The sequence below is a fragment of the Colobus angolensis genome, unplaced genomic scaffold (assembly GCF_000951035.1).
Source record: "Colobus angolensis palliatus isolate OR3802 unplaced genomic scaffold, Cang.pa_1.0 Scaffold33, whole genome shotgun sequence".
NCBI classification, from domain to species: Eukaryota; Metazoa; Chordata; class Mammalia; order Primates; family Cercopithecidae; genus Colobus; species Colobus angolensis.
The window spans coordinates 8855770-8867843 of NW_012116599.1; the positions used below are offsets into that span (position 1 = coordinate 8855770).

Genomic DNA, 12074 nt, shown 5'->3' on the forward strand with positions numbered 1-12074 from the left:
CTTTAGTTTTTTAAACAAGTCCTTTAGGAGACATCGCATATAATGAATTTAAGACTTTGGGAGATTGAAAATTATTTCAGAGGGCGTGATCGAAGCAGTTTGCAAATGAAGACCAGTAAGCAAAAAAGACACGGAGGCTCTGACAATGTCCAGGGGCTCGTGGGGGTCAAGAGGCAAATGGAGTTTAACTCACACCTTTTCATGGCCCTCTCCTATCATCGATCGAGGTGTCTGAGCACCACACAAACAAAGGATCTTTTACAGGAAGATGGGAGTAAATATGTCTGCACAACACTCTGCTGCATGTTCCCATAAATGTTTAACCGACCAAGTTAATATTTTGTTCTTACTTTACTTCCAAACACTTAACTAAAAATATTAACATATTGCACTGTATCATTTAATAATCAGAAGGTGGGTAGACCGCTGTGTTATTGCAGGACTAGGAACAGATGTTTTGAGGGTAGAGTAAGAAGGAAAAGCATCTAAATCATTTTTTTGCTTAAAACTCTCCCTCACACCTGGTTCCAGGACTTCTCTTGGCCTTACCTGACGTTCCTGTGTGCAGTTAAAAATGCGTTTTGGCCGGGCGCGGTGGCTCAAGCCTGTAATCCCAGCACTTTGGGAGGCCGAGACGGGCGGATCACGAGGTCAGGAGATCGAGACCATCCTGGCCTACACGGTGAAACCCCGTCTCTACTAAAATATACAAAAAACTAGCCGGGTGAGATGGCGGGCTCCTGTAGTCCCAGCTACTCGGGAGGCTGAGGCAGGAGAATGGCGTAAACCCGGGAGATGGAACTTGCAGTGAGCGGAGATCGCGCCACTGCACTCCAGCCTGGGTGACAGAGCGAGAGACTCCGTCTCAAAAAAAAAAAAAAAAAAAAAATGCTTTTTTAAAAATAACTCCGGGACTTCAAAGCAGCATTTGGATACAAAATGGAACCGAATACAGGGTGCCTTTAAACTAGGCCTTCAAGTTTCTAAGAACCATGGAGCTATTTGCTAAGGCAATTTCATTTAGTCTCCACAGAATAGCAGCATACAAGGTATTTCTGGAGGCCACGGGTGCCTGCCTTCAATGCCTAGAAGCAGCTCCGGATTCCAGCCTGTTCACTGTCCACACGTGCTGCATTTCACTGGCAAATTCGGATATACAACTTTGGATAACAATTCTTAATTTTTTTTTACACATCACACTGACGAGCACCTAGAGTGAGCTTACTGACAATTAGGAGGTCAGAAGGGCTTGCAGAGGCAAAGGAGCGGGCTCTGGCAGCCACCAAAGTACACGCCTCGGGTTATTTAATATGGCATCAACCGTGGGACTGTTTGGCAAACAATAGCAAATCCAAAACTTTTTACGTATCGTTTTCAAAGAACAAAAGAGACAACTGCATCCTTGACTTGATAACATTTATTCAATACTCTTTGAAATTAGCAAGAATCAGAAGAAGCACATATCAATCAAATACAGCCACAAAAACATCCTGGAGATAAATAAAGCTGCACTATGAGAAATACTCACTACTGAAGGAACCAGTACTCTCTTATGTTTACTACCTCTTAACAACAAACGACTCAAATGTAAATGTAATTTACTCACAATATAAAACCCTTGACTTTTTAAAGAAAAATGTGGATTCAAATCAATCAGAATTTGCCTCACTAGGCCTTTTTGTTACGTATGTTTTTGAGGCCTAGTTCGACGACTGTTACGAAAATGACAAAAACAAACTCGAAAGAATGTTTCCGCAAAGTTCAACGAAACAGTGCAGAAATAAGTTACTTACCCATGCACAGAATAAGGCAAAGGCTAATTTCATTCGGGTTAGGAATAATAAATTTAACTAGTTTCTTTTCCACAAAACGAACATTTCAGACTTCTGTTTAAGTAACGGGTATACTCTATTATGCATCATACGCTACGTTACATGGTTTTCCTAACTCTACTCAGAAAGCCGGCACTCAAATGTCAAACAGAAACTTCTCCTTGATTAGACTTATTCTGTAACAACCACAGAAATTAATCTGGGTCTCGTGATAGTGTCTACGGTGAAAAGAGCACACACTAGTAGAAGCATACAGTTTAGAGAGCTGAAGGTACATTAAAACGTCGTCTATGGACAGTTTCACAAATTTCGTTTTTAAAATATTTTTTCCAAACTAAAAGCTGCAGAAAATTAGTTCTTAAATATTCTACTGAAAACTCTTGAGCAGCTAGCATTTTAAATTTCTTAAGCTTTTTATTTTCTTAAAAATATTTAAATGAGTGTAGTGTCTCATCTTTTTGAAAAATAATCCAAAAAAAGATTACAAATCTTTTGTTTTAATCAGTGTGACCAAGGGTTTGTCATCAGGACTGTAATCTTCATAGGCAATGGGGCTCACATCATACATTGCAGGCCGGGATTTCTTTCCAAACCTGAAATCAGAGAGAAAGGACTCTGGTTAGATAAATACTAGATCTCAAGTTTAATTACAGCAAGTGATGAGAATAATTTATATGCATGAATTAAATGAAATTGTAAAAATATATTCTCTAGCAAGTACAGAAACTTTAGACATCTTAATATTAACACTGAATGTGTATAAACATTAGTCTTTGGTGTTAGAGGCAAAAAAAAAAAAAAATGTATTTCACAAAATGTAGAGCTCAAATTAAAGTTGGAGCTCCTAGGTTAAATCTTGGCAAAGCAGTCAAGCATGACAGCTCCACAGTAGATATTAAGAAAATGTGTATTGATTTGTCTTTTTCTTCTGGGGCCCATAAATATTTGGAGAGGTGAGTTTATTTTATATCCACTCCAGAGCCTGGAATATAGCACAGCAGGGCAGTCTTCCCCGGGCCACGGACAGACAGCCTTTCCTGTGGGATTTTCACGGGATAAGCTGTGAAGGTTTGAGGTCATCTGAGATCCCAACACAAAAGGACAGAGGTGGGAAATGACCTCAGATACAGAGGTGTCTGTCCACAAACTATGCCAGAACTCACCATTGAATCCCACCCACCTATCACCTCCCAACCCTCGCACACAGAAGCCAACGTTTTCCTCCAAGCACAAGGCCATTGTCCCAACAGATTTGTATATATCAAAATCGCCTCAACAGCAGGACTGACTCCCAGAAGCCAGGGGAGTCAAAATCCAATTTCAGGACTTCCTGTCAAACCAGTCATAAGATGGCAATTATTAAAATAAAGCCAATTCAACTTCTGGGTGGTCTCTTCCATTCCAGACCTCACCTTCCCTAAAAGCCCTGGAGTGCAACAGGATTCAAACAATCTTCCTTGCTAATCCATCCTCCCTCCTCCTTTGTCTGGACAACATCTTTTTAACTGTTTCAAGTCCACCAGGGCTCTTTAAAAAGGCATTTTAAAAGAACCTTAAATTTTACAAGGTTCCTAGGATGGGGCCCCTAGGAATTAAAGGGGCTTATTTGCCATGGCTCCCGTCCCAGCTCTCCTCTTTTCTTATTTTTTCCTTTGATATATTGAAAGTCTGTCTTCTCATGTATGGAGATGGGAAGTAGAATCAAGTGAGAAATGAGAAAACAGTGCGTTCTTCAAATGAGCTTTCATTTTAAACAGTCATCAATCCTGTATTCCAATCCTCTCGAATTTTACTAGCCTTGAAGAGCACAAAGGCATATGCTATGCCAGACAGACACCAGGCAAGATACGGCATTAAAGAGTTAAAGCATTCTTCCCTCAGAAAAACCCACAGCTATTACTGCAATATGACAAAAAACTTCAATAAATACTTTCTAAAATGTGAAGCCTCACTGAAGGTCCACCATTGTGCTCACATAGATGTGGGTCAGACTCGAGCCTGCAGTTTGTTTACCTAAATTGAGTGAGGTCTGCATAATCTAAGGATAGGAAAAGTGTCAATACAGTAGAAGTGTCAACAGGCCCGTTGGGTCTTACACTTTCTCCCAAGTCCGACAATTTCCTAGGCCACATTAAGACGCAAATATTTTGACAGTTTATTTCTCATAAAATAGCTAGATATATGACCACTAATAATAATAATTTAACAAAAAATATCCAGCAACCCAGTGAAGAGCTCTCCATATCCTAACATAGTAGGATACAGAGAGCTTTGACCTGAGGGACAACAAACTATATTAACTAACTGATTAATTATTTGATTGGTTCGCTGAAAGGAAAAACCCAATTGCATATATCTTTAAAACACTCTTTTTTTTTTTTTTTTTTTTTTGTTGAGATGGAGTCTCACTCTGTCACCTGGGCTGGAGTGCGGTGGTGCAGTCTTGGCTCACTGCAAGCTCTGCCTCCTTGGGTTCACGCCATTCTCCTACCTCAGCCTCCTGAGTAGCTGGGACTATAGGCACCTGCCACTACGCCCAGCTAATTTTTTTGTATTTTTAGTAGAGATGAGATTTAATTGTGTTAGCCAGGATGGTCTCGATCTCCCGATCCTGTGATTCACCTGCCTCGGCCTCCCAAAGTGCTAGGATTACAGGTGTGAGCCGCCACGCCCAGCCTAAAACACCCATTTTTAAATATAATTTCATAGTTTGAAAAAGAACCTGCTTCCTCAGAATCTAGAATGTTAAAGCCTTCATTTTACTTAATCCATTAACAAGCTATAATTCGAAGCGCTATAAACTTGGATGTTGTCATGGAGCTCAATATAGACAAGGCAGGTTTAAGGACGAGTGTCACAGTATGACAAGGCAAGGGCTGACGCCACTCAAGAGTGAGCCACATGGCCACCTATGCACGTTCGCAGTCGCCTGAAGAGCAAGGAGCACCACCCTGTGTCCACACTGGTTAACTGAGCTGTGTGGCCCAGTCCTAATGGGATTAACTCCAAACAAGTAACTCCAAACAAAGTATAATGCTAGTTACAAAGGCGGTTAAAATAAGACTAATAACCCCAGCACCAGAAGAGAGAGCAGGCAGGCTTAGAGCTGGAATCCCTGCATTTCAGCTTACTAGCTGCTGAGAACTTTGTCCAAATTCCTTAGGAGAATTTTGGAGATTTCCACCTGAAATGCTGTGTCTATCATATGGAAGCTAAAATGGCCTCCTTTAAAACACCATAGTTTTAAAACACACAGTACAATGAAAAGACTTTGTTTGAATCTCCTACACCTCTCACAGTGGCAGGCTTACACTTGTTGATAAACGAATGTGCATTCATATCTACATTTCAAAGACTAACAGTTTATATATATATATATATCTCAGGCACTAAATCAATGTGAGAGGCTGTTTATTTTATTGCAGGCATTTTTAAGCAAGTGTTCATTTTTAAAATAACTACTACTTTTTATCATAAAGATACATTTTAAATGTAAAAAACAAAATAAAATTGGAAGCTAGAGAAAATTATAAAATAGACTAGGGGGTAGCAAACTATAGTCTACAGGCCAATTCCAGCCTGATGCCTGTTTTACAAATAAAGTCTTAGTGGAACATAGTCAAGCCCATTCACACTTCCTCTGGCTGCTTTTGCACAACAAAGGCCAAGTTGAGCAGTCATGACAATATGGCCTGCAAAGTCTAAAATATTTTACAGCTCCCTGATGAAGACCATAAGAATCGCCCGTAGTGCTGCTCTCCAAGGGACGTGTCAATGTTTTGTGCATTATTCTTCAGTCTGCCCATCCCTCAATCCCACATCCCTTCCATTCATTTTACAAATATGTATGAAGCCTGAAGTCCTGCTGAAAGTATTATATATAATAATTATTATTACATATTTTAACAAAATTGAGAAAATACTCTGCATACTGTTTTGAAAATGACTTTTTTCAATCAATAGTGTGTGTAATGCCTTACTCAGCATTCTTGTTAAGTAAAAAAAAAAAAAAAAAAATCCTACAAGTTAAAACATTAATAAGAAAATGTTTCTTCTCTGCTGGGTGGGGCGGGCTGGGTGGAGCACCCAGCATCCATAGTCACATGTTCCCACCTGAGGTAGCTCATGGCCCATGACGTGACCACAGATCATGACACGTGGGAAATGTCTGCTGACGGTCCATGAGGAAGCCAGATCTTTAAAAGACGGGAAGGAGTTGACACACTCCCTCTCCTCCTAGAGAAATAGCTCAAATATCCTAATGTGGTGGCTCCATCTGCGGCTCCTTCCCGGCCCCTCGAGGGGTGATGCATCCAGCATTGTCCTTGGTGCTCATTCAACATCACATTCCATTGTCTTGTTTTCACTGATTGATCATCTCATCTCATCATCATAACAACCTCATCAAGTGAGTACATCTCATTTATCCTATATTACAGATGATGAAACAGAAACTTAGGAATAATTTTCCTAAGGTCACACCTCGTGGGAGGTGGAGCTTTCTGGCTTCCAAGCCTAGATGCTGAACACTTCGTTACAACCTTCATGCATGTGACGACCCCATAAACTGAAGCCCTCACTTACCCTGTGCCTGACAAGAGCCTGCGTACTGCTGCATTGAAAGACATCACTTTCAAATCAGCACACCTTCCTTCTCATTAATAAACTCTGGCTTACAAATCTCACTTACAAGTCCTGGTTTTCTCACTTACAAACTCTGTGACCCTTGTGTAAATTGTATTGTCTCACTAAGCCCAAATTTCTTTTGCCTATAATGGGGGACTAATGATACATGGGCCCTTACACTCTTGTGAGATGCTTGCAAATGAGTTATTTGTGAATGATTTAGCACAGTGTCTGGCCCACGGGAAGCTTTCAGTAAATGTTGGCCATCACGGAGGCACTAACAGAAACGACAGCACCAGTAATATCAGTTAGTACAGATATCTCAAACATCCTATCTGGTGACAAGTCTTGGGTGTCTATTTCTTCAAAGAAAAAAAGATACTGCAACCAGTTATAAGGCAGGTCAAAGAACTGCTAGTTCGTGGTCCTCTGAAAGTCAACCACTAAAACAATGTTGCAGAGAGAATGTCAGATCTTGAGAAAGGCCAAAATTGGAAGGTTTTGAGCTATTGGGGAAAAAAACTGAACATGTCCTCCATGATCTGTTTTCTGTGATCAGGCACTTCTAGCTCATAGAGCAGTCAACTCAGTGGGACCTCAGTGTCAGAACTTGGAGAGCCCTGCTTTTGCTCCTGCTGGTCAGTTACAAGCTCTTCCCTGCCTGAGTATAAGCAAAGCAAGCATGTTGCAGACGACTCCTGGGATGAGGAAGAGGAGGAGGGGTCTCCTTCTCAACCCTACTAGGAGTTAGCACCAATGGATTCTGACATCAGAATCACCCGACATGGCCTCAGTCACTTGTGACTGTCACAGGTGGCCCACTCCATGTGTCCTGTGTGGCTGCTGGGCTGCAGTCATTCTGATCCAATGTCACCTCCAGGAGAGTAGCAGGGAGACAGCCCATAAAACGGACACTGGCTGCTGAAAACTAGGGAGAGGATAACATCAAAAGGTCTGAGTTTTTGCCAATGCCTGTCTAGGGTTTCCAGGAAATGGGAGCAAAGAGGGCCAACCAGCCTGAGACCCAGCCATGGCCTCTACACAGCTATGCTGTGGAAACCACACGTTGGAGCTGAATAAACGTTCAGAAGAGAAATCTTCCTAAAGGGAAGGTATTGTTTTCATGTCAATAGTTTTATCTGCAGTCACTGGTGCATGCAGAAGCTTGTCCGTTAGGAATTATGCAGTAAATATTTCTGATATAAATCAGCACCAAATAAGAGCCAGGTTTGTAAATGCTTTCAAGTTTATTCTTTCCTTCCAAGAGTATTCAGTTAAATATCTTCCCCGTGGGCCATATGAGCAGAAGGCTCAGAGGAATCTATCTTAAACTATTCTAGGGCTGAAATAAAACACTCCTCTTAGCCCTGAATGATCGTAGCCATGGATGCTTGTAGGGGCAGAGGAATCTGAATTGTTGGGTCTCCCAATACATGAGAATATAACGCCATGGATTCTGCTCCCTCCTGGTGAATGAAGCCCTTCCAGGAATGACGAGGAGAGAAAAAACAGTCTTGGGCACCGAAGAAACTTGTCAATTCTCTGCTCCATTTTTTTGTGGGGGAGAGGGGTGGGCAGAGTCTCCCTCTGTCATCCGGGATGGAGTGACAGGGTTTCACCGTGTTAGCCAGGATGATCTCGATCTCCTGACCTCGTGATCTGCCTGCCTCGGCCTCCGAAAGTGCTGGGATTAGAGGAGTGAGCCACCGTGCCTGGCCTTCTCTGCTCCTTTTTACGTTCTTCATCTCCAATCCTGCAATTTCAGGATTCTGCAAATGTTCCTCTAGGCTGGGGCCACTTACTGAGTTGGTGCCTTGGGATGAGTCTACCTCTCAAGCCGGTCAAGGCACCCTATTCCAACCCCTAACTGAGATCATCCATTCATTTCAAACCTCAAATGTTAGTGAGGTCTACTACCTGCCAGGACCCACTGGAGACACAGAAATAAAAGCTACTGCCTTTTATTTACAGGGTAGTGGAGTAAAGAGTCAAATAAACAATTAAAGTGGGACTTGCAAGGGTTGGTATCAGGGCTTCCTGGATGTTGTATTGCCTCAGTTGCCTGTGAAAGGAAGGCACTAAGATGAGCAGCCATGCACAGCCCGAGTTGGAGGAGGGTTGAGTTCTCTGTCCTCTCTCGCAGTTACATAAGCAAGACTGGGTGCAGCTCCCACCTCAGCACTGGTGCAGATGCTCAGGGTCTCCCAAGTTCTCCCTCCCACTCTCTCCTGCCCATGGAAGCTGAGTTCTGGCTTTTGCTTCTATTAGAATGACAAGATCACTGTATGATCTGAGAACTGGGTTTGAGGGATTTCTTTTGGAGAAAGCAAACTGTTCAAACCTCTTAGCTTGTATGCCATTCAGATAGAATAATTTGGGTTTTCTCATCTCTCTCTCTCTCTCTTTTTTTTTTTTTTTTTTTTTGAGATAGAGTCTTGCTGTGTCACCCAGGCTGGAGTACAGTGGTGTGATGTCAGCTCACTGCGACCTCCACCTCCCAGGGTTCAAGTGATTCTCCTGCCTCAGCCTCCACAGTAGCTGGGACTACAGTGCTTATCTTTGTCGTTGCTGTTATCATTCAGTTAGGTAGATATAAGAAAACATTCACAATATTTCACTTTCACTTCTTATCATTCCCACTGTAACCAGAATCTGAAGCTACACTTTCCCAATAAGTACCTGGTAAAAGCTAAGTAGAAATTCAAAAGAAATACAGAACCCATTGATGAAGGACAAAAATCTCAGTGTAGAAGGGCAGACATGTCCTGAAGGAGCACAGCTGTGAAGGTGACTGCAGCTGGCTCTCAGGCTGCCTGATTTGGAACTTTGGAAATGAGGTGGAGTCACAGAGACAGTACCCAGGAAGGATGTTCAACCTCTACGGACCTGCCCAGATCAAATGGAAGAAAGTCCTTGAAGGAAACAAGATGGAGATGAAAAGGACAGAAAAGAGAAAGGATGTGGATATGTGCTGTTGAGATAGAAAACCCAGGGTTTTTTGTTTTTGTTTTGAGACAGAGTCTCCATCTGTCAACCAGGCTGGAGTGCAGTGGCGCCATCTCGGCTCACTGCAACCTCCAACTCCCAGGTTCAAGTGATTCTCCTTCCTCAGCCTCCCGAGTAGCTGGGATTACAGGTGCCCACCACCACGCCCAGCTAATTTTTGTATTTTTAGTAGAGACGGGGTTTCACCAAGTTGGCCAGACTGGTGTTGAATTCCTGACCTCCAGTGATCCACCTGCCTTGGCCTCCCAAAGTGCTGGGATTATAGGTGTGAGGCACCACACCTGGCCAAGTCTTCTCATGTCTCAACCGACACCAACATGGGACATCCCAGGATAGATCATACAGCTGCCAGTTCCCTTGAGCCCCAATTTGAAGGCACCAAGCTCAGCCCACTTTTCACTACAGCACACTTACTTTCTGAATTTTGTGCTTGAGGTTATTCAATCAGCAAAAGAAGAGATGGCTTACTTCAACAAACAATATTGCTATTTTTGGAACACACACTCTGCAAAAGGCAGTAAAATGTGATCTTAATTTATTGTTTTATGTTATATAATAGATTTGGAGAAGTAAATATGGGGTTATCTGTTTATACCATCTTTAATATTTGTAATGGACACTGGGCTTAATACCAAGGTGATGGGTTGATCTGTGCAGCAAGTCACCATGGCACAAGTTTACTTATGTAACAAACCTGCTCATCCTGTGCATGTACCCTGGAACTTAAAAGAAATGTTGAAGGAAAAAAGTATATATATTTGTAATTTAATATGACTGCCATAACTCTCCAAGGAGGGAGAGTTATCCCTTTATACAGTTGAGGGAGCTATATTTGTGGAAAGTTAAAAGATCTGTCTAAATCATGCTGCTATAAAGACTCATGCACACGTATGTTTATTGCAGCACTATTCACAATCGCAAAGACTTGGAATCAACCCAAATGTCCATCAGTGACAGACTGGATTAAGAAAATGTGGCTTATATACACCATGGAATACTATGCAGCCATAACAAAGGATGAGTTCGTGTCCTTTGTAGGGACATGGATGCAGCTGGAAACCATCATTCTCAGCAAACTATTGCAAAGACATAAAATCAAACACCAGGTGTTCTCACTCATAGGTGGGAATTGAACAATAAGATCACTTGGACACAGGGAGGGGAACATCACACACCGGGGCCTATTGTGGGGAAAGGGGACGGGGAAGGGATAGCATTAGGAGATGTACCTAATGTAAACAGTGCAGCACACCAACATGGCACATGTATACTTATGTAATAAACCTGAACGTTGTGCACATGTACCCTAGAACTTAAAGTATTAAAAAAAAAAAAACAAAAAAAAACAAAGAAAAACAGATCAATCTAAACTATGGAGTCAGGTAATGGAGTCATTAAGACTCAAAGCTATACCTCACCAGAACTTACACTCTTTCTATGACACCACATTAACTCCTTGTCCCTCTGGAGTCTTTCTTCCAGAGAAGGATACTGATTTATAAATATTCACTCTAAAAGTAGAAAGATAGCTCTTTATCCTTCTTTTACTAGGCCCTTAAGTCAAATGAAATCATTAAATGTTGACTGTTTGAAGAGCAACACGGCAAAAGACATTCCCAAAAAAATTCATCAAAAAAGTTTTTAATACACAGTGATTACAAATCAGGTATTTATAGTCACAGAGCAACCCAAATTAGATGAACAAATATATTCAATGTAAACAAAGCAAAAGGAAAAGCTAGCAGCAAATTAAAAGGAGTTTGCTTATCAAGTGGCCGAATGATCTATCCCTGAATACAACATGGAACCTATGTTTCATTCTTTAAAATCTCCTCTTTGCAGATGGAAAGTCCTGTGTATAATATGACCCTGCTCCCAAGAATGCACATGTGAAGGCAGCATTCCCCACGCCGCCCCCGCAGCCCACCTGGCATGCCGGATGGATGCAATGGCATTGCTGAACTCGCTGTCGATGCTGCGGCAGTTGTAGAACTCCTCGTAGGCTGGCCTAGAAGAACCCTGGTACTCGATGCGGCTGATGCGGCAAATCCCCACAATCAGGATGATCAGCATGAGGATGAAGGCCACACAGAGGGCTCCGATGATGATGTAGAGGGAGTGCCGCGGCATGTTGGTGAGGCTCTCTGCCATGTGCCCAGACTTCCACTGGAGGTCTGTAGGCAAAAATAAGCAAATGGCTGGGTTTGAGTTGTGACCTTTGAGAATGTGAAAGCCTTTTTCATCTTTGCATAGATAACTTAAAACCTAAGGGCCATTCAAACTTGGAAGAATTATTTTCTATGGATTATCCAGACCCAGGGTTAATATCCTTACGACATAAAGACTTCTTAAGAATCATTAAGAAAAACCAGAGGCTGGGCGCGGTGGCTTATGGTTGTAATCCCAGCACTTTGGGAGGCTGAAGTAGGTGGATCACTTGAGGTCAGGAGTTTGAGACCAGCCTGGCCAACATGGTGAAACCCCATCACTACTAAAAACACAAACATTAGCTGGGCATGGTGGTGGATGCCTGTAATCCCAGCTACTCGGAAGGCTGAGCCAGGAGAATCACTTGAACCCAGGAGGCAGAGGTTGCAGTGAGCCAAGATC

At 42.3% G+C, this 12074-nt stretch overlaps 1 protein-coding gene across 1 annotated transcript in view; it reads right to left on the bottom strand.

The window, feature by feature from the left end:
• Positions 1-1399: 1399 nt before the first annotated feature.
• The window catches only part of DNER (delta/notch-like EGF repeat containing), a 238681-nt gene continuing 228006 nt past the window's right edge, over positions 1400-12074 (bottom strand). The window contains exons 10-11 of the mRNA XM_011951960.1: positions 11392-11638; positions 1400-2425 (exon numbers count right to left, since the gene is read on the bottom strand). Of these exons, the coding sequence (XP_011807350.1) occupies positions 2314-2425; positions 11392-11638 (359 nt within the window). The 3' untranslated portion in view covers positions 1400-2313. The remainder of the gene's footprint in view (positions 2426-11391; positions 11639-12074) is intronic.